General features: G+C 47.8%; 1 protein-coding gene across 4 annotated transcripts in view; it reads right to left on the bottom strand.

The window, feature by feature from the left end:
- Positions 1-21,759, bottom strand: part of ARHGEF4 (Rho guanine nucleotide exchange factor 4) — a 167,040-nt gene that overhangs the window by 1,927 nt on the left and 143,354 nt on the right. For all 4 annotated transcript variants that reach the window (XM_057374268.1, XM_057374267.1, XM_057374269.1 and 1 more), the window contains 8 exons: positions 9,350-9,529; positions 6,564-6,746; positions 5,424-5,603; positions 4,634-4,866; positions 3,288-3,417; positions 2,299-2,430; positions 1,108-1,351; positions 360-437 (listed from right to left, as the gene is read on the bottom strand). In XM_057374268.1, the coding sequence (XP_057230251.1) occupies positions 360-437; positions 1,108-1,351; positions 2,299-2,430; positions 3,288-3,417; positions 4,634-4,866; positions 5,424-5,603; positions 6,564-6,746; positions 9,350-9,529 (1,360 nt within the window). The remainder of the gene's footprint in view (positions 1-359; positions 438-1,107; positions 1,352-2,298; positions 2,431-3,287; positions 3,418-4,633; positions 4,867-5,423; positions 5,604-6,563; positions 6,747-9,349; positions 9,530-21,759) is intronic.

Below are 21,759 nucleotides of genomic sequence, written 5' to 3'. Positions count from 1 at the left end.
GTGACTCCTGTGGCTCTCTGTGCTTCATGGGGATTGCTACACAACCTGCCTTTTGCCAAAGGGAATGCCATACTGCTGGGAGAGCCTGGCTCCTGGGCAGAGGCTGTGCMCTGGCCTTGGAGCAGAAGCTGCTGGGTTTTGGCACAGTGCTGATTATTTGCAAAGTGGCACCCCTGGAGTTAGAAACAGTCTTCTGACTCCAACCATCTGAATCTATCAGGAATTGTAGTGCAGATTGTCACACCAGAGCTCACCATCTGGCCTTCTCAAGAGTTTGTTAATGCTACTTCATTGAAACTACTCCCATGTAGTAAATCCAGAGCCACCCCCCATTCTCCCTGTGTTCAGGTGTGACTCACCCTTGGGCTTCCCAGCATGGTGCTGTTTGCTGGCATTCAGCATTGCCTGCTTTTTCTGCACTTCTGTGATTGAAAAACCTGGAAAATAAAGCAGATTTTTGTCGGCAGCAGGTCATCATTTGGTACCTCAGGGGAACACACAGGGGTAGGCAAATGCCTGAGGTGAGAGGGCACAATTACTGCCAAGGCTGGAAGGGCACAGTGTGCTCCTCCTGGTCTATGCTGTGCTGYACAACTGCCCCCCAGCTGCCCTTCAGCCCATGCTTCACTGGGGGGAGAAGCCAGGCCAGGCCTGTGGTGGCTGAATGTTACACCATCACCCCAGGCTGAATTAAGAAGGATTTGGACAAAACAACACAAACCTTCTTGCACAGTGGGAACSCTTGGTTGAACCTGTTCTGTATAGATACAAGCTGGGCACTCACATTCTTCTGGGGCATGCATGTAAGAGATTGACTGTTTTGTCAGCCCTACTTGAACTCTTTAAGACACATCAGCCTTCCTGAGGACACATTGCAGTGTCAGCTTGTGATGATTTGAAGATTTTTAATTGCACAGATTCATTYGGAATGTGCAATTCAGCAGCTCAGAGCTGCACTGGAGCATGGACTTCACATGGACTGCACTGGTGCCTTCCCCTCCCTTTCACTTCCCAGGCATTGGCCAGGTAAAAAAAGATAAAAACCGAAAAATAATAACGATAATAATGAAAAAAACCTCCATTCTCCCAGCATTGCTCCTTTCATACCTGTCTCCTGGTCAAGCTGCACCTGCCTCCTTTCATTCTCAAATGCCTTCAGCCAGCGCTGTTTCTGCTCAGGCTTCTTTGCACAGAATAAATGGACTTCCTCAGTGTCTCGGCAGTGCAGTTTAAATGCATTTTTGACACTGATATTGAAGTCCTTGTCCTTCCCATCTTCTACATCCAGTATTTCCATGTCATCCATGTTGATGCGGCTCTTATAATACAGGATGTCCCTGCGCAGAAGGTCCTGGAAGAGAGATCACAACAGATGTTGCTGTTTCTTGGAGAGTTTAATATTCCTGGTATCATTACAGTCCTGTAAAAGAAATGAATACTGGAATCTGTGGAATTGCTGAGCTGCTGTGGGCACTGCTGGGAACCACATGRCTTGTTCTGGCACGGGTCAGGACAGGCTGCTGTCTGTGCTGGGACCCATCAGCTGCCCTGAATGAAAAGCAAGTGTGGGTATTACACATGATCCCAAATCCTCATTGAACCTTTGTCAAAAAACATGATTTGGATCCTTCAGTTCCAGTTAAAAAAAACCAAAACCAAAACCAAAAAAACCTAACTCGCTCTTGCTTTGTTTTGTTGACAATGAAAAGGAACTTTGAGAACAGTGATTTTCATGCCTAGGTTACCTGGAGCTACCTGCATGCCATGGGATACACAAAGAATAATTGGCACATTCAGTTCTGAAATTCCAGAGGAAGATACTTTTCATTGGCTCCAAGAAGGAAGATTTCTTTTATTACTCAGCTTATGAAAAATAGCATGAGCTGTACTTACAGACCCACATGTGGTGTTAACATGGCCTTACTGACTGCCCACAGCTCTTCATCAAAGCTGCAGTTATTTCTGAAAAATCTCAGGTGGAAGTGCAGTTGAAAAACAAGGTAGTTAAAAGAAATTGTGTGACAACACTCATGACTGAGCTGTATAGAATAACCCCACACTAACCCCAGAAGCAGTGCAGTGCTTTCCTCTTTTGCTGTGAGAATTAGGCCAGTATCTGATTGCCATGCTCAGGTGCACAGAACCCCCCAGGACCTCAGARAAAAGACTGCAAGGAATGCACAGAGAAGGCTCTGTGCCAGGAGCATATGAGGCCAGGAAGCATTAAGGAAGCAGTRGGGTGGAGAGGGAGCTCACTTAAATCCATCAGCACAGCAGTAGCCAGCATTCATGGGTTACCTTCTTGCAGCAGACAAGCTGGTGATCGAAGAGGAAGAACATCCTCTGTTGGCTCTTGGCTTGAGGGTGGGAGATTTTGGCTAATTCCCCAGAATAGATGAGTTCTGAGCTTCTGACTAGGACATCTTCTCCCTGGGAAGAGCACAAAGAACGGGTTGGTCTCAGCCATCTGAAAGCAGGAGCCTCACAGGAGAGCCTCAGCTTGGCTCAGGCGCCTCAATTCCTGCAGACAGAACTCCTCTGGGAGTGACAGCCTCTGTGCTGGAGGACAGTCCTTGTCACATCAGGGACACACTGTGCCCTTGGCACTCAGGGAATGGGAACTAAATTTGGTAAGAACAATAGCATGGTAAATTTAAAAAAAGCTCCTTTTCTAGGGAGTCTTCTCAGGGAAGCTGCTCCATCTCAGACGTAAAGGAGGCACATAAGCAGGGAGCTAAGAATTTAACCTGACATCCTTGGGCAGGCAGACAGTTTATTACTTACTGAGGCTAAAATTTAGAAAATTAGTATTCTGTTTATTTTATTTAGCAGTTTTTTTTTAATGAGTCTACAGGGAACCTTGGTTTCCTCTGTCACCATGCCAAAGCTTGCCTTTCCGCAGCAATAACCTGGCTTATTAAGAATTAAGGGGAAATTCTGCTCATCTTGGGAGTTTAAAATCACACAAGATAAAATGGGGGGCAGGAGAAAAGTAACAGAATTTCACTAACCTACATGCTGATTTCATTCTCCAAAGAAAAACAGGGAAGCAAAACTCCCAGGAAACACGCAATGGCAGCTGGTCAAGCCGGGTTATGTGCTAGACCTGCTCAGTTGTATTAAAAGATCATATCTTTTAAATAAAAAATAAAAGAGCTCCCCAGGAAGACAGGCAGAGAGCTGAACTAGGACAAAACAGTGAGATCTCACTGCAGGGACAAACTGTTGGAGGGGCAGAAGAGGAACAAGGTGGAAGAACTGMTTGCTGGGGCAGGGAAGTCACCTACCTCCCAGTCCTCTATGGAGCTCTGCCACTGAGCGATCTTGTCGATGTTCTCCAGCCGCCGCTTCCTCTCGTTGATGAGCCGAGCCACGTTCTTCATKGCGTTTAAGGCAGCCTCGACATCCTTAAAATCCCTGGGGAGGGGCAGAGGCATTAGGCTTGACAAGATGGCACATGGGGATTTGTCCCTGCTCTCACAGGAGAGGAGCTGGGGACTGGAACCAGGAGTTCCACCTGCAGTCTGTCCCAGCTATTCTGGCCTGGAATCAGAGGCAYCTGTTCCTGTAGCAGCTTCTCAGACACAGGCTGGTTTTGAGGCACAGATCATGGTCTGGTAACAAATCTAGGCCAGGTGTTGGGAAGGGGGTATATAATCAAATTTAGCTACAGAAGTGTAAATACAAATTGGTGGAAGAACCTCCAGGGCTTTCCACGTCTCATTTTCTTTCTGCAACATAATACAACATATTTCCATGCAGGGGCTGCAGAGGTGAAGCAGTTGAACAGTAAGTGGCTTGTTTCAAACAGGAGCCCATGGCAGGGTAGGTGAGAGGCTGATCTACCCTCCCCCACCAGCTACTGCTGAGTTCAGAGCAGCTGGGGAGGAGCTGAGCTGAACAGCTCAGCTCTACAGCAACTTTCAAAACATCTGTGCACTTCATTAAGGAGCTTTCTGCTCCGAGATCAGCTTCACACAACATRCCTAGAGATTTAACAAGACATGCTTAAAACCATTCTGGGAAGTACCAGGACTGCAATTAGGAAGGTGAAATTAAATCAAGCCACAAGGGGCCAACATCAACACGTTTTATTTCAGATACCTAATTAAGTGACAGTTATTTGAGCCAAAGGCAGTGCCTTCACCCTTAAACTGAGCAATGGATTTGGAGGCTTTGGAGCAGGCACTGATGGGGCACCAAGCGTGCATGGCTTGACTACTGCAGGGCACAAGTTRCCACTGGTGAGGTGTAGCTATGTGGACATTTTTGGATATATTTAACTAGTGCTTTTGGAGGTAAAATTTTCAACACCACCACCAGAATCATGTAGCTYCAAAGTGAGTGTGTGCTGGTATCACAGATACACGAGCCAAAAAAATAGAAAAGTGCCATTATAAAATAAGTGGACCTTGTAACTCTCAATCTGTGACAGCAAAACTCAGTGCTACTGTAGTGGAAAATTATGTATTTAACATTAGAATAGCTTTTTTTCCAGTCTTCTACAAGCTAACCCATAAGCATTGTGGTGTTGGCTGCTGTTGGCCACTGCCCTCCATCCAAGACTCAGCAGAGTCCATTTCCATGAGAGCAGCCTGGTCATCCCCCCTCCTTTTCCCCCTGGCTGCCCTACCTGTGCTGGGGGTTGGTGTACTTGAGCAGCTCGGCCAGTTGCAGGGGGTATTTGCAGATTTTCTGCACAGGGGTCAGCAGGAAGCCATCCAGGGAGATGTCAATCATCTTCTGCAGCAGGCGGCAGGCCTCGAAGAAGTAAACGTACTTGTTCACCTTGGTGAGGCGGGACAGCTCCATGCAGGCGTTGGGGTGGTTGTTGCAGTACTCAGAGTAGATCTGGAACTCTGTTTGCTGTAAGGGAAAGGGAGGGATTTACTCCTGTGTGCTCCCTACACAGGGAACTGTTTGGTWATTTGTATCCTCCCCAGGCTCTGAMGCCCGGAGACCTAAAGCTGAGAATGGGCAGGGTGTGTTCCAGGTCAGCACCTGCAGTTCATCTGAGACCCCCAGACATTCCCACATATCCTGCTCTGGCTCAGCTGAATGTTCTTAGTGCCCACACCAGCCACAGCTGATCCTGCACTGAAAACACCATCACGGCAAACTCAGCTCCTGCTTAAGATGTTGGACTCTTCCTACATTTCTGCCTGAAGTACCAAGGTCTGGCAGGAATTAGAGTTCAGAGGATGAGGTGCTTTGAAAATGCTTTTTGCACAGCCACAAGAGCTACAGAATATTTCTTTGGGGAGTGGGGGGTGGTTGAATAGGGCCCGGGTGGGGGGTRGTGGCATTTAGTTTGGTTGGGTGGGTTTTTTTAAAGAAAGCTTCACTTCTGTCAGATCAATTTCTAAATCCTCCGCCTAATCTATGCTCAGCTACCCCTTTCAAAAGAAGTCAAATTTACTTACATATTCCAAGAAGCATGAGCCAACCTCGCTCAAATGTGGGTGGTCTTTGTTAAATTTCTTCTCTAGTGCTTTAACAAATTTCTTCTGGCACCTGTAGATGTCCTCAATATTCCCAAAGATTGTCTTCAGCTGTTCTTCCGTAAACATGTCTGCTCTCTTGCGGCACTGCTTAATGTAACCCTAGGAAAAAAACAGATTGGAAACCTTCCTGGGCGTCTGCTCTGTAGCAGCAGAAAGCCCCATGGAGTGCAGTCAGGTGTWCAGCAGGTTCCTGTATTCCCTTCCTGCAGAGATGTACCCTGTTTAACTGTTGTTTCCTCTAACCATGGTGGAAATAGAAGCCACCATGGACTCAGGCAGCCCTGGGTGATACTGAGGGTGACCTGAGGGAATCACAGCACTGCTTTCTCTCCTGCTGAAAAGCCCTTTATGTGTCTGCAGAAATGGGGTGCTCTGAGCCCAGCACTGACCCACTGGTAGTTTCAGAGCAGTTAGTCTAGTTGTGGCTTGGTTTGGATGCCTGTGTGAGGAGCTGCCTGCCTGACTCCAGGCAGAGGGGAGCACCAAGGGATGGGGGACACTGCAGCAGCAGCGGCCTCTTTGTAAGTGTGTGCCCATTGCCCCTGCTGGCTCTGCTGGYTGTACCATTTCAGTGGAGAATTCTGCAAAGCTTCCAAATACCTTCACTCCCCCAGTGTATATGATGGATTCTTTTAGAAGAGGTGTCACAATATTCAGCATATTTGGCACTRAAGGACCCAATTGGCTGAGCATCTCACAGTTGTTTTGAGCTGAGCATGACTTGCCTGAAGGCTGGAGTTGCTGATTCTATTACCTCGGAACATATATTAGAGAGGACAGCAATGCTAGACATTTACTTTTCTCTGGCTTGGGAAATTCAATTAATTCCATTTAATCAGAACACGAGTGAGTGCTCCAAATGCAGAGRCATTTGGGATTTCACTGTAATGAATTGTCTTCTGTTTTCTGAGCATCTAATGCCATTCAGCAGAACTGATGGAAATACAGTCTCATTTTCAGAAAAGTTACCTTCATAGAGTCCCTTTCTGGGCAAGAATGGGACATACCCCATTATCCTTCACACAAATTCTTACAGTCTCTTCCCCCTTTATTCCTTACCTCACAAATGTCCTTCAGGTGCTTGATGTAGTCCCTCTCTGTGCTTATGATCTCATTGATGACGTTGGTCCTCATTTGATCTTTGGTGGTCTGGCCCATCCCAAAGCGWCGGGAGTCGTCCTCTTTGCCCCCCTCCACCTTCAGGGGATAATCTTCCATGGGCTCATCCTGGTTTACTCGCAGCTGTGCCAGACACACAAGATGTTCAGTGTTTGTACTGCTAAACACAGCTCTGCCAAGGAAGTTTGGGACAACCGACTGAATGGCAGACCAAGGCTGAGCTCAGATAAAGTGAAGAGGGTGTGTATATTGCCTGGAAACAGATTTGCCCTTTGGGAAAGCTGAGGCCAGTCACTTTGGGAGGGTACTTTCAAGCCACATGGCAGCTACTCCCACTGTGACATGGGTGGATTTAAGCAGGCATTTCTTGTGGACCGAAGTCACAGAAATAATATGGAGTCCTTCAGGAAGAAGACATATAAAAGCAGGATAAAAATGGTTTATCGAGTGAAATTTTCTTAAATATTTGAAGGACACTTCGGGGGAGGAGGGAGAATCAGTAAATGGTTGGGGGTTTATCTAGCTTAATTGTTCTCCTGCTATCAGTAACAGATGGCCCCTCGGTATCTGCTTCCCGGGATTATTTAAAGAGAGTTCATTGCTAATGTAAAATCAGACAGCGAGTGGGACTAACGTGGGAAGGAAGGGCACTGCATGGCAGGGCTGCGTGGGACTCACGGCTCCCCCCATCAGATGGCAGCACAGCACGGGCAGAGGCACCGGCGTTTGCAGCCACACCGTGCCAGTCTGCAAAGGAGCCCAGTTAAAGCTGGCACCTTCTGGGCCATTTCACTTCGGAGCTTCCTTTTTTGTAGGGCTGTTGTAGCTCTCGCCGTGCCCGTGGGGATACTTTGTACATGACTAAAGGATCAGTCCCAGTTAAAGTTAAAACACACAATTTTTAGTATAATGACACAGAACTGCTTTAAACTTTCCATGTAGTTACTTGGAAGTAACTTACTTATAACTACTACTTATAGGCTTGATGATTTACCACTTGATACAAATACACCTACACATAAAAAACAGTGYATACCCCTCCCTTGTCAGCACAGGCACAGATTACATTTACTCACTGCTGAAGCCCTCAAGATGTGCAATCCTGGTTCTCCTTCACTGTGAGCTGGACATCGGTAACTCTTAAACTCAGACCTTGGCCTGAATCTCATGTGGAGTGACTGAGAGTCCTGCAGACTGACCCAAGCCTCCAGACATACCAGCCCTCCCTGCAGTGAGCTTGACAGCCAGTGGTAATTAGCAGGAAATCTTCRCCTGGATGCTTGAATAAGTGTTGTAATTACACTGCTAAAAGAATTTCTTACTCTGCATCCCTAATGGCTCAGACTAGTCTGCTTTACTCTTAGATATTATGACGGATTTTTGCCAGCCAGGACAACAATTCAACTTACCAGTAACATAAAAAAAAAAAAAAAAAAAAAAAAAAAAAAAAAAAAAAAAAAAAAAAAAAAAAAAAAAAAAAAAAAAAAAAAAAAGCAGTTTTGTCCCCATCAGTGCTGATGTAACTGGTCTTGGTAATCTTACTTGCAAACATTCCACTGTTTGTAATAATTATCCAGCTGAGACCATTTCCTGCAACTATAACAGAGCATTTCAAAATTGTCCCAATTCTCCAAGGACTTTTGCTAGAGACACCAGCTGACCTTGTGTCACCTCCTTTCATGCTTCACCTGGTTTTAGGTCACTTGTGATCTGAAGTGACCTGGATAAAGAGCTAAAGGGCTGAGAATCTCTGCCCTGAGGCACCTAATTGCCTTTGCAGCACTGCAGAGCCTGCCCCTAGGTGGTGAAAGCAGTCAGGCACCCCAGTCACAGTCAGGAGAAAGGAAAAAAGTCTTTCTCCTCTCAGCAGGACAGCGGGGCACAGCAGTTACCACCTTCCCACACTTCTGCTTTCCCCTCCACCTGCCCCGAGAGTTCAGATGTRTTTCAGAAAGCTCTGTTGGAAATGAAGCCTCTGCAGGGTGCAGTGGGGRCTGTCTGGGCTGGTCTGCACAGCTCTTTCCGTGTGGGCTTTGGAGCTGACACCAAGGGACAGCCTTGGCCCAAGAGCACCGAGTGTCTCAGTTTGCCCCAGATAACAGCTCACATTTTTTGTGTTTTTCTCTCCCTTTTGAAGTGCCTGGAATGYGGTGCTGTGTGATAGCCCAGAGCCTGCTGGGCTAAGAGGAGGTGTGTGTGTGAGTCAGGTGGTTGCATTTTTGGGACGTGGCATTGCACTGGCCCCAGCAGCAGAGGGACAGAAGTGCAGCTGGTGCCACGCTCATCTCCTGTCTAAGTGGACACTGCAGTGAAGGCTCTGTCCACTGCGTAAGAGATCCCTTTAGGAGAGCGCTGCTTGCTCCTGGCAGCTGATGCCATGTGCTTGGGCACAAATCAGCCAATATACAGATGGGTAAGCAGGAGCCAGGCTGCAAACCACCAAGCAGGGCAGTCCCCAGCTGGCACAGCTCAGCTCAGCTCCGCTCCAGCCTGGAGCTGAACCCTCTGCTCTGATTTACTCATGCAGAGGGAGTTCTCCACACTGGGGGCAGCTCAGCTCAGCACCATGTACTGTAGCCACTTGTAGAGGAATAGGAGCAAGACATGCTGAAGCAACTATCTCTGGCAGGAAAAGTGCTGAGAAGTCACCACAGAACATTAAACCTGGAGAAAAAGAACAAACACCTRGTGCTAATGGAGAGGCACAAAGAAACATCAAGTCTTACCCGWACAAAGCTGGCTGGAAACCAGCCTTCGCTGTCCAGGATCCTCCCCCACCACCACTCCTTGTTGGTAGCATCCATCACTTCRATGACATCGCCGGCCTTGAATCCCAGCTCTTGGTCATCCATGGTGACATGGTCCCAGAGGGCTTCTGCATACACCACGCTGCCATCGCTGATGAGCTGTGGGCAGAGCAGGGCACACGGTCAGTCCCTCCACGAGAGCAGCATCGTGTGCCAGCGTGGCTGCAGCTCTGGCACCATCACTGCTGTGCCAGGCACGTGCTGGTGACCCTGTACTCCCCAGGAGCAGTGAGGAGTTGGTGCAAGGCTGGCGGCTGCTTCTCCTGACCCTGCTCTCAATAGCATTTATTCAGAACCACTTGGACACTTACATTTACCATAAAAACCTAGATTTTGGTATTTCATGCTGCTGACTGCCTCAGCCAGTAAACAAGGCTCAGTGACACCTTGTTTGTGGAGTATGCTCTGGTGGTGCCAGTGCTGCTCTGCTCTGGAAAGCAGCRGAAAGCCTCACAACAAAACCTTGAGCATCAATTTTTAGATCCATACTTCAGAGCAGAAAGCATTCAGAAGCCTCACAGCTACTCTAGAATGGGTAGATCCTAAAACCTTTAAGGTGGTTAAACTTAGCACTTAAGACACTTAAAATAAGACTTCTGGAAAGTTTTGAGTAATTATATTGAGGAACAACAGTTATTTAGTATGTGCCCCATAAAGGCCCTACTCTAGGAAAAGCAGGACCCCCAACAATTATAAAAACACAACCAAAGCCATCTGGCCAKAAGCTGCAAAGGGGTTCCTGAGCACAGAGATGCTGTGCCTGATGCCATTGTGAGCATTCACACCTCAGCTGGGGGGTAACGAGGTAACTCTTGGTTATCTTGGTTTATCAGGATTTCAACAATAAACACAGTTGCAGGACCTAAGCGTAGCTGGGACTGCATGAACACCAATGACTTCCCTGAGAAAGTGGAGTGCACACTGGAGTTCTGCTAAAAAGGACTTGACCTTGTGGAGTGGCAGTGAGGGCCTATTTTTTTGCAGGAAATGCTGCAGTGATGAATTACAAGAAGACAGCAGGAAGACAGTCTGTGAGGCACACGGAGAAAGGGACAAGCTGTAGGAAAGCCAGGGTCCCTGGAGTCTCAGAGCACTGCAGCAGTGTCAGCACAGCACACAGTGCACAGACCCTCCACACACCTTGGGCTGCTCGGTCAGCTCAGCTATCCTCTGCTCTGCATTACTGCTTGTGCCTCTCCACAAAAGAGAAAGATGCTTGTTGGAAAAGAACGTCAGGATAATCGTGAACTGAGTACATCAGAAGAGGGTTAACGAGGCATTTGAAAGAAATTCAAATGCAGTCTGCCTTTGGATAGCTAATGCCCCTTCACTGAACCAGAAACAGCTTAATGCAGTGTTTCCATTCTGACAACAATAATGGGATGATGGGAAGGAGAGGGTGAGAGGTTCCCAGTTATTTACACAGCCAGTGTGTAGCTAGGGCTACGTGGGATGCAGTGGAGTGGTGCTGTGTACGTCTCCATGGAAGTAGGGGATGGAGATCCATGTGACACAAAAACGAAAAGGTTATTGATGTGTTAAAAGTAACAGATGTGCCTGAGAATGGTCACGTACAAATTAGAGCTTTTCCCCCCCAAAAAGGTGGTGGGATCAGCCTGATGGAACTGCATGTACACCAATGCACACAGGACAGGAAACAAACAGGAGGAGCCAAAGGCTATGGTGTAGAAGGAAAACTAGGATACAGCTGGCATCACAGAAACACGGTGGGATGACTCTGACAACTGGAATGCTGCAGTGGGTGGCCATAAATCCTTCAAAAGGAACAGGCATGGAAGGAGAGGCAGTGGGGGAACCCTGTGTTGTGAGGGAGTGTTTTGACTGTCAAGAGCTTGASGATGGTGACAAGAGGGTTGAGTATTCCCTCTCTCCTGAGGGGCAGTGGAGAGGCAGGCACTGATCTCTGCTCTCTGTGACTGTGACAGGACCCVAGGAAATGGCCTGAAGCTGTGTCAGGGCAGGTTTGGGTTGGGTATCAGGAAAAGATTCCTCCCCACAGGGTGCTGGGGCACTGAACAGGCTCCCCAGGGCAGTGGGCACAGCCCCCAGGCTGCCAAAGCTCCAGGAACATTTGGACACTTCCAGGCACAGGGTGAGATTGTTGGGGTGTCTGTACAGGGCCAGGAGTTGGACTTTGATGAYCCTTGTGTGTCCCTTCCAACTCAGGATATTCTGTGATTGTCTGAATATGTTTATCCATCATCTGGATAAGGGGATTGAGTGCGCCCTCAGTACTTTAGAGGTTTTAGCTTTTTAACATAAAGCAGTGACAACTAGGGTTGGAAAGAGAGTGGATGTAAAAGTGTAATTTTCCAAACCTGGCTATCAGACTTGAGCTCCAGAAGAGCAGCCGGGCTGTGGGTGACAGCGGGTGTAGCTGCTCTGACAACAGAGCTGCTGCTGCTTTGGGCAATGTGCCTGTGCACAGCCCACCCTTTGCTTTAGGACTTGMGGGACTGCTGCACACCACGAGCTGAGCCCAGCTCCTGYTKCGGGGAGGGAGAGCAGGAGCAGGGYGAGGAGGAGCTGATGAAATGCTCTGATCTCACCACAGTGCTGGGCACTCCCCTGAGCCCACCCCGGTCACACAGCACTGCTGCCATGCCCTGCTGAGCTGCACATCCCTGCGGGAAGGGATGGCTGCTGCTCAGGAAACGGGCACAAGCTGCTGAACCTCTGCAAGAATGGCATCCAGCAGGCTTTGCAACACACACTGTGACCAGCCCATAAAGAACACGGCTCTTCCTCAACCAAAACACCTTTGCTGTGTGCCTAAATATGCCAGTGTGGGTCAGTGCTCCAAGTGGGATGGGGAGGCTGGCACACACCGTGGCCCTGAGCAGAGAGAGACTGACTGGCCTTCCTGTAGCACTGAGATGATCACACAAACAGCACTGATGATGTGAAGGCATTAATACCACACAGTCCTGAGCTGTCACATCTTGGTATCTTGATGAGAAGACAGGAGAGCAAGCCTGACCTAGCATTAACAGTACATAGGGCTGACACACTCAGCTCACAGGGCCACATGGTTCTGCTCAAAGTCACTGAAAGCAATGAATCCTCAGATTCTGAACACCACAGAATCCTCAGCTGGTATTTTAARCCATCCATTAATATCTTAAATTTTCTCTATTCAACAACAACCATACTATGGATATGATTTTCAAAATACAGGAGGTCTCAACTGTGGGATCACCAGCCTGGCCAAATAGGCTGGCAAGACACTGTCAGTTCTCATGCAAAGGAATAAATAATACACCTGAACAACAAGCCAGGATTTGTTTAACTGACACCAAACACCATGTTTCTAGGGAGGAATGAGCTGTATGGAATAAAGCATGAAATAAAAAGAAAAAAAAATTCATCTGTTCTTGGGATTATCTCAATTAATTTAATACAGCAGCACTCAACACACYTTCAGTGTTCAGGCTGACAGGCTCTGCCTGGTCCTTCCTGTGCTGGTACCCAGGGGTAGCAGGGCAGAGCTGGATGCTGAGCAGTGCTCAGGGATCACCATGGGCAGAGCTCTCTCTGTCCCCAGTTCAGGCCATGCCCTATTCTGTTATTTTCCACTGTATCCAGCCCAGTTCTAGGCTGGACAGAAACACCAAACACAYCCAGTCCAACAGCCCCTTTGCCAGAGCAGGTGCTATGGGGCAGCTCTGAGCCAGGACTGGCATTTCCATGGCACAGGAGACCTACARTGCCACATGTCCCTGCAGCAARGGGAGCTGCCCCAGCTGGGGTCAGAGCCAGCCCCATCCTCCCCCCGGGGGCAAACTGCTCTGGGCAAAGAGGATCAGGACTCACCCTAGCCCAGGAAGGATAAAACACATCAGCAGGTAAAAGGGTTTGGACAAAATGTGATCGAGGTGGGTGGCACAATCAGCTGGCTCTACTGAGGGAGCTGCTCAGCTTGCAGAGGAGCAAGGATGGAAGGGAATTGCCAAGCGTGGCACCTCCCTGGCAGCTCTGTGGCACCTCCGTGGCACCTCCTCGGCTCAAATGGGTCAGTGCTCCACGCATTTGATCTTTGCAATTAAAGCAAGGTTTGAAAAACAAATGCTAATTTCCATATGAAACAATGTTTATGTGCTGGCTWTGTAATGGCAAGGACAACTCAGTACATGTTTTTGAAGAGCCCCAAAGGAATGTCTAGAAGAGAAAAGTTAGAGAATGCAAACCAGCCACCCCACAGCTGCTCTAGCTCCTGCAGCTGGCAGTGCAGAAAACAATCAGAAATCAACTGATTTGTTTTTCTTTGTTTATAATAACATGTAAGTTTGTAGACAGCAGCATTTGCAACCCAAAGGCAGCACTAATACCGATGCTTTGAAAATCGAGGGCAGCTGTGCTCCTGCCCTGGCCTTTGTGTGTCCCAGTGCAGCCCCAGGCTCCTGTCCCAGCTCTCCCCACTGCCAGGGGAAGGTGCTGGGCAGTTCCTCCCGTGCCTCAGCTGGAGGGGCAGGATTGATCCATGGCTCCTCTGAGCAGAGGCTGCCATGGAGGAGACACAGCCAGGGCTGTTGCACACAAGTCCATTACATGTGGGCAAACACATCTGGCATGTCAAGGCCCATTCCATGGGCTTGTCTGCATTCCAGCTACTTGGTCCCTGTCTGTCTCTGGCTGGACACCTTGACATAATTACCTTGTATGTCCTGGTCTTGTTCTGACAGGACCCCCAGGCAATATTGACAGAGATAAAAGAGCTCAGCAACTTACAGAAGGAGGGATGAAGATGCCTTTAGGAAGTATTTATCTTTGAACTACTCGTTTCTATTTGAATAAAATTTGAATAGCTTTCTCCTGACAATGCCAAGTACACTGGATCATGCAGAGGTAAAGAATAAACCCAGGAGCATCAAATAAATTGGGAAAAGGGAAGTTCAGGGGGAAGGTGCCAATAGAATGGAATTTATTTTTCAGCTCTGTGACCCTAAACCAAGACATGTTCCACGAAAAGCCCCTGAACCCAGCCCTTCCTGGTGACTTGAAGTGGTTGCCATGAGGCTCATTGCTTGAYCCCCCTGAACTTGTGTGTCACAGACTGAAGCTGCTCCAGCACCATTTAACCCTGCAGCAGTCCTGAGCTCCAGTTCCTTCACCAGTCACTGCCTCCAGAGCCTCCTCTGCCTCTCTCATTCAAGGTGCAGCAGAGGGGTGAATGAAAAGTTTTACTGACACACTTATCCCAAAGTAGTGCTTCATTCAAACAAATGCTTATTTTCTCTAAACACAGGCAGAAGCCGACTGGCCTCTGCCTTGAACAGAGCCCACGGGACAGTTTTGAAATTGTCCTGACAGTTTGCTCTTGCTTCATCTCAAAACTTTTAGCTTCACTGTCTAATGACAGACAACAGAGATTAAATTTATCTTGCAGAGCTTCTGTCATCTGAGCAGCAGATGAGTCTGAACGAGTTATCTGGATTGTCTTTGTGGAGCATCTCCCCTTGTGAGGAGAGACAGCAGCCCAGGGGAGGGTTCATCTGCAGCATCTCTCGGAACACCAGGAGCTAACCAAGCCCCTGGGGCTGCTGTCTCCCGTCACTGCCAGGCAGGAATTTGGGCTGGCTCTGCRCTGCTGGACTTGCTGCAGGGGCCAGAACCACCACAGCTCTGCAGCCACTTCATTGCTGCTGCTGTTGCTCTGCCCACGTGTTGCAGGGTGACACAAGCCCTGGTGCCAGGGTGACAGCAGGCACTGTCCCCACGTGGGCAGGGCTCGTGTTCATTGCTTTAGACGCACAGGCCCACACACTGTGCCCCCAGTCAAACCCTGCCCTTGGCATTTGCTGCCCTTTTGCCTGCACTGGAAGATGCATATTTTTCAGGACAGATTTTTGAGACTGATTAAGGACATTGGAGGACTCTCAGGCATTTACCAAGCACTGCAGATCTCCATTCAAAATATTTTAATTTGACAGTGATTCTCCTTAACGAATGTGTCAGTCAACAAAGATCCTAATCCAGCTAAGTGTGCTACACTGATATTCCACAGTGCTGCTTTTTTAATCAGTGCCTGTAGTTAAACTCCTCATGTGACATCTAGTACAGCTGCCTCCATTTACCAAACATTCAACATTTGTCATCACATTTATTTGGTAAGAACTATTTTCCACAAAACCATTCTGACTGGCATTAATTACATTATTCCCTTTTATTTATATCATCCGAGTCCCGATTCCCCCTCAGAAGTGATTTAAACAGATGGGAAGAGGAGGAGGGTCCCCCCCCACAGCAGGCAAGGAGAAGCTTTGAAAGCTCCCTTTATCCAGKGCTGCAGGAGGGAAGCAACCCCAAAAATGTGGAGGAAGCAGAGCTGTGCTTCGTGTTGAGAGAACCTGTGTGTGTGAGAAATCCTGTCAGGTGCACGTCCCCTGAGTGCCATTAAATGTGATCTCAAACTCYAGAGTGACACAAGAACTTCCCAGTTCCTCACCTGAGATGTGGGAGCTGATTATTACAATGCAAAAGAAGACGTGAAAATCGCTTTTGACCATTTTACTTCTGGCTGAAATAATTCAGGAAAGTTCTTATGAAAGAGTGGGGATAGTCACCTGCAGCTGAGGAGGACACCTAAACCACCCAGATCCTGTCAGTGTCCTCACCATCAAGGGAGGCTGCTAACCAAAATCCTTAAGTTTTGGCCTAAGGAAACACCAGAAGCAAAGCCCTTCTCAAGCCTCTCAGGACTCTGTGACAGGTTGTCTTTGTATCACATTTCATAGCTGCACATTGTAGTTGCTGGTAACACATACAGTAAGTGAAGCTGTAAAGTAGCTTCCATTTTAACCTGTCAAACAATTTTCCAGAGAACATTTGTTGAAACTTCTCTATATGACACATTTATTTGCTGGTTTAAGAGCAATGTATTTTCATTATTTCTAAACAAGCAGGCACAATGCTGAGTGACAGGGCGAAAAAACAGCAAAAGGAATTCGATGCTGACAAATGTAACRCAAACAATATCTAACACCAGTGACTGCCTAAATGAGCTGCTCCTCAGGAATGTCTCTGCAGACCCATTTAAGAAAACCTTAGCCTTCTCCATCAGGGTCAGAAAGCCCAAATACCAGGAATGACTCAGAAAGAGAGAAGAGAACTAGGCAAGGCACAAAGAGCAGCATGAATCAAATGTGGGATGAGTTTCTAGGCCAGCACAAGCTAAACAGACCTTGAAGYTGCAACAGAGACAGGTGGATAGAGGGTGGCCATGAGCTGAAGGCTTTCAGAAAGGTTATTTCTAATCCAGGCTGCTGGGTGCCCAGTGAAATCACCAGGAAAGAAGCCTGGTACAAAAGCAGAACCTTTTCCCTATGGTGTACAATTAAGCTGTGCCACAGGAAGCCTCACAGTACAGAGATGATTTTTAAAAAGATTAGGCGGATGTATGTCCTTCAAGGACATTTAAACACATCCTGTCTGGATACAGCCCATCAAAGACCTTAAACACACCTGGGAAGGAGCCAGGCCATGCCATCCCCTGTTCCTGAGCCTTACCCAAGKCACAGGCAAAAGTGTCACTGGCTGGCCCTACAGAGCTGAGCATTAGGGCAGTAAAATTTGTCTCACAGAGCATTAAGACATTTGGATGGTAAAAAGCACAGAAAGGAAGAAGTGCTGACTATTCACATTACCCACAGACACTTCTTAAAAACAGSGAGCCCTGCAAATGTTCACCTGGCAGGCACAGCTACATCCCGCCAGGTACAGCAACGCTGCCATTCAGCCGGAAAATCAGCAGTTGCCAACACGGTAATTACAGGGACATTAGGATGTCCCCTGGGGGAGGGCTGTTTCTCTCCTGGCTGGGACTCCTCAGCACTTGCACACAGCTTCSACATAACAGATCCCACACGAGCAGCACTCACCAGGCACACACATCTGCAGTAGCCATGGATGTTTCACTCCTGGCATGGATTTTTCCTGCAGAAAGGAGGATGAAAGTACCCAGGAAAACCTGGCTGTCCAGGGAGAAAGAGTCCCTGAACTCAAGTCACAGGAGCAGGTATGTGCCACATCCTCACTCAAAATGTCCAGAGAGGCCTCTGCAATTAAGAACTCCAAAGGACCTAAAAACCTCCTTAAAGACAGAGAACTTAAGTCATTCCAAAGCTCTAAATCAGCTTAAACAGCTTAAACTCATCTAAGGCCCTACAGTGTTTTAAGCATTTTAAACCCATCTAAAGCCTTAAAGTGGCTTAAGGAGCTGGAAATACTCTAAGGCTTAAAAGTGGTTTAAGGATCTGTRACTTTTGGCTAACCCACTCCTCACACCTCTCCCAGCTGTGGCACTGTCCMTCCTCACCCAATCCACACAGCCCCATTTACCCCAAACAGCCCAAATGCCCCTGTACAGCACCTGGAAATTGTGCACAGACTCTTCTACTTTCTTTGCTTTCCAAGACTGGAAAGGTGTGAGGCCTGGGGTTGAACTCTCAGGTTTGAACAAAACTCTGACCTAGGGCTCCCACATCTACAAAGTTTGTAATTTCTGGTTCCAGTTTGGCTGCTGATGAAAATTGTGTCAGACTGCCTGATTCCCCACTCACCTCAGCGACAGTTTTGCAGTCTGCACTGATTGAAGAGGGTGAAGCAAACCTGGTTAACAYAATTTTTGCCTTTTCTGATGCCCTGATTTTAACTGTGCAACCTGGGAATGGAAATGGCCCAGGATGTGTCTGTTTGGTTGTTCACACGTTTAAGAATGATCGCTGTTGCATTATTTTCACACTACCATTTCCCTGACACCCAAATAGAAACTATTTTCATCGGGAAATTTTAATAATGCTCCATTAACACATTTCTGTGTCACCTAGGTTTTTTCCCCATGCTCCCCTTGTTGCTGCTGTACCTCTGTGCACTCCCACCASCACATTCCCTTGGGATATTTCTCTCCTTTTCCCTCTCTGCAGGACACTCCTGATTCCACTGCCTCGCCCATGACTTAATTTTGAAAATTTTCCTATCCACCTCCTATTTTGCTTTCTCTTTCATCATTATTTCTTAGGACAAATGAGGAATATACTCCACAGATCCCTCAGGATAATGTATCCAAAACAGCTCCGGTGTAGCTCTTCTGACACAYGGATTTATTGAGGATAAATGCTGCATCCTGGCTCCTTGAAGAGGGGAAGGAAAAGAACCAAAAAAGGAACTCTGCCTGCTGATGACTCTTGCTATGCTACTTTGACCCTTCTCCCAAAAGATGCAGCAAGTTAGATAATCAGAGCTTGAAGGCAAATGAATCTAAATTTGTTTCACAAATAAGGTTAAAGAAAACATTTAAAAGCAGATACAAATTGCAYTGCTAACAAACCCTTCTGAATCATGGAAAAGTCAGCATCCAGCCAGAAACACCGTACATGTTCTTCCTTTTCATGTGTGAGCATGAGTTAACTGTAATGGAACACACTGCAGAAAACATGTTGACATCATTTTTACTGCTCCTATCTCCTGTGGAAACATCTCCCGTGAATTAAACTCTGCCAAAGTCTGTACAACACTGGCAGGTGCTGGCAACGTGCTGGCCAACAGAGATTGTTTATCACTTTCCATGATGTGGCTCAAAGGCTGTTTCCCTGTCCTAAAAGAACCATGCAYGGTTTAGTATCCATTTTCTTCACCTTCTCCTGAGAGAGAAACCCTGCAGGGTTTTGGTGACATAAAACTTACAATTTCTACCACAAGTCCCCCACCCACCCCCTTTTTGATGATCTCTTTCCCACTGTACACACACTGGGCTAGATACTTTCTTCACAGAACTAAGAATTGCTGTTTATCCTATTGTTTGAAAATGGGGCAGAGGAAAATCTGAATAACAGATAGAGGAGAAGAACAAAAAAAGACCTTGATAATGTCTCCCTGTCAGGCAAAGGAGGCTGCCTGAGCCTTTGTTTTTGGTTAGTATCTGTAAATATAAAAATGAGTCATTTCTGTTGTAGTCCCTACAGAAGATTCTTCAAGCTAGGTATACCCCAGAAAAAAAAACCCCACCTTTTCCTATTGCAAATATCCTGTACTAGGTAAAGAAGACAGGTGCAGGAAGCAGCAGCTTCCTGGGATCTTCTGAGRCCCTGTACTCTTATTCTCTTGAATATGTTCATTTTATTCATTTTTCTCACATCCACATCATCTGGATGAAGAGATTTAATGGCCCAAACAAAGCTATGGACTCGAATCTGAACCACATTTCTGTTTCCAAGACCACACTGCAAATAAGCATCAGAGCAGACGCTTCTCCTGCAGGACAGGGTTTCTTTGGTCGAGTAGAAGATCACACACCTCCTGCTGTGCACCAGATCTCCTTTCAGTTTTCTCCCTGCACAACCCTCCCACAGTGGCCAGAGGAGGACAGAGCAGTTAGGACAGAGCAGTTTTGCAGAGGCTGCTCAGTGCTGAGCACGTCAGGCAGAGATGGGATCCTGCGATCYGGGCACTCCTCTCTTGGCATCCAGTGCAAATCTCCTAACTACGTAATTAGATAATGCTTACTGTAATGAGTCCTGGCTCCTGGGCACTACAGGTGTGAACTGAGATGCTAAAAATACCAATCATGACTCCTTAGTAGCCTGTCTTTTCTTAATCTCCTGCTGGAACTATTTCGTTTGGTGAGGTGAGGAAAGCTGTGTTAGGCTGCTGCTGAGAGATCCCGGTGATGCCCATATACAGAGTTTTTATTTCCATAGAACATTTGCCACAACCCTGCAGATCCTCAACACACAGAATGGAGCAGCCCATGGCTCAGGACAAGCACAAGCARCCAAGCCCTGCTGTACCTGTGCTGCTCAGAGCAGCACYACAAGGCTGTAGGCAMAGCCATGTACRGCCCMTGCACAGCAACCACTGCAAACCAGMACAGCTCAGCAGGAGACAACCACTCATCCCATTCTTGTGTTGATATCCCWCATGGACACAACACTGAACAAGCACAAGATCTGCAGCTGTGGGCACTGTGTTTGCCCCATGCCCTGTGTCTCCCTGGATCAGGACAGGAGCGGCTGCGGGAAGGACACAGGGGGCTGAAGGCAGCCCTTGTTCCCCCAGCTGGTGGAGGCTCTACGTGCTCTGCCACAAGGGACAGCAGGGATTCAGTGTGAGATTGGTGCTCTCTGGAGGGAAAAGCATGCTGGAAGGGGCTGTGCCAGGGTCCCTCTCCATGGACAGGACCTCTGTGCTGCAGTGGGAAAGGTGGGACCAGAGCCCTGTACCAGGCCCTTGTCCCAGAGGGGCCAGATCTCCTGGGTGGTTGCAAGGGAGAGCAAACTCCCAAAGTTCCCTCTCTCTGGTCCTTCACACCTCACTGACTGCTCAGCTGAAAGGTAAACCAACACCCTTTTGGTGTTGGGGAGATACAACACAGGTGAGCTATCACATTTGTCAATACAAGTGCAGAAAAATTGCCTGCACACAGCAGGACAGAGGAAGGCAGCGTGATGTGAGACAGGCCCACGCCACCTCTCTGAGTCCCATTTCTGCCACTGCCAAACGCAGACAGAGAGGGTGCGCTGTATGTGACAACCAGAGTCATGCCTGAAGCAATCCTGGCCAAAGAACACATACAAAGATTCATATAAGCTTGCAGCGCATTCTGTAGTTAACAAGGCCAGTGACACAGCATCAATAACAAGTACTCCTCTCCCTCCCGAAATCTTTCTTTAACCTGCGTAATGTGGCTTCTTTTGTTGTGTGTTAATTTTTTATTTTAAATCAAAACACTGGAAGCGGTAATTAAAAGTAATTGTTGATGGTATCATCCTAAGTGCTTACTGTGTTTCTTATCTGGCCAGCTCATGCCTTGGATTCCAAGAATAAATCACAAAGACAGCAGATACCACGTATCACCACAGAAATGAATTTAGCCTGGGAGAACAAATTAAGCAAAGATATGATCTAAAGCCCAGATCTCCCTTTGGAAATGATGTCTTGGTCTCACTCCTGTTCAAAGATGCTCTCTGCTCTCACAAGGCTCAAAGAAGAGTAGTAGCAGAGCTCTCGCCTTTAAAACTTTCTGGTGATCTTGCCCCACACCGGGGGCASAGCCCTGTCCCTACAGCGCTCAGGACACAGCCTGTCCCCATCCCTGCAGGGCTCAAGGAACAGCACATCCCTGACCCTGCAGCGCTTAGGACACAGCATATCCCTGTCCCTGTCCCTGCAGGGCTCAGGGCACAGCCCGTCCCTGTCCCCATCCCCTGCAGGGCTCGGGGCACAGCACATCCCTCTCCCTGTCGGGCTCAGGACACAGCCCGTCCCTGTCCCCATCCCCTGCAGGGCTCAGGGCACAGCACATCCCTGTTCCT

The sequence above is a fragment of the Malurus melanocephalus genome, unplaced genomic scaffold (assembly GCF_030028575.1).
Source record: "Malurus melanocephalus ecotype Western Australia unplaced genomic scaffold, MMel_1.1 scaffold_220, whole genome shotgun sequence".
In the NCBI taxonomy this organism is placed as follows: domain Eukaryota; kingdom Metazoa; phylum Chordata; class Aves; order Passeriformes; family Maluridae; genus Malurus; species Malurus melanocephalus.
The sequence above is the reverse complement of the archived record's forward strand: the minus strand, read 5'-3'. Positions and strand labels throughout refer to the sequence as shown.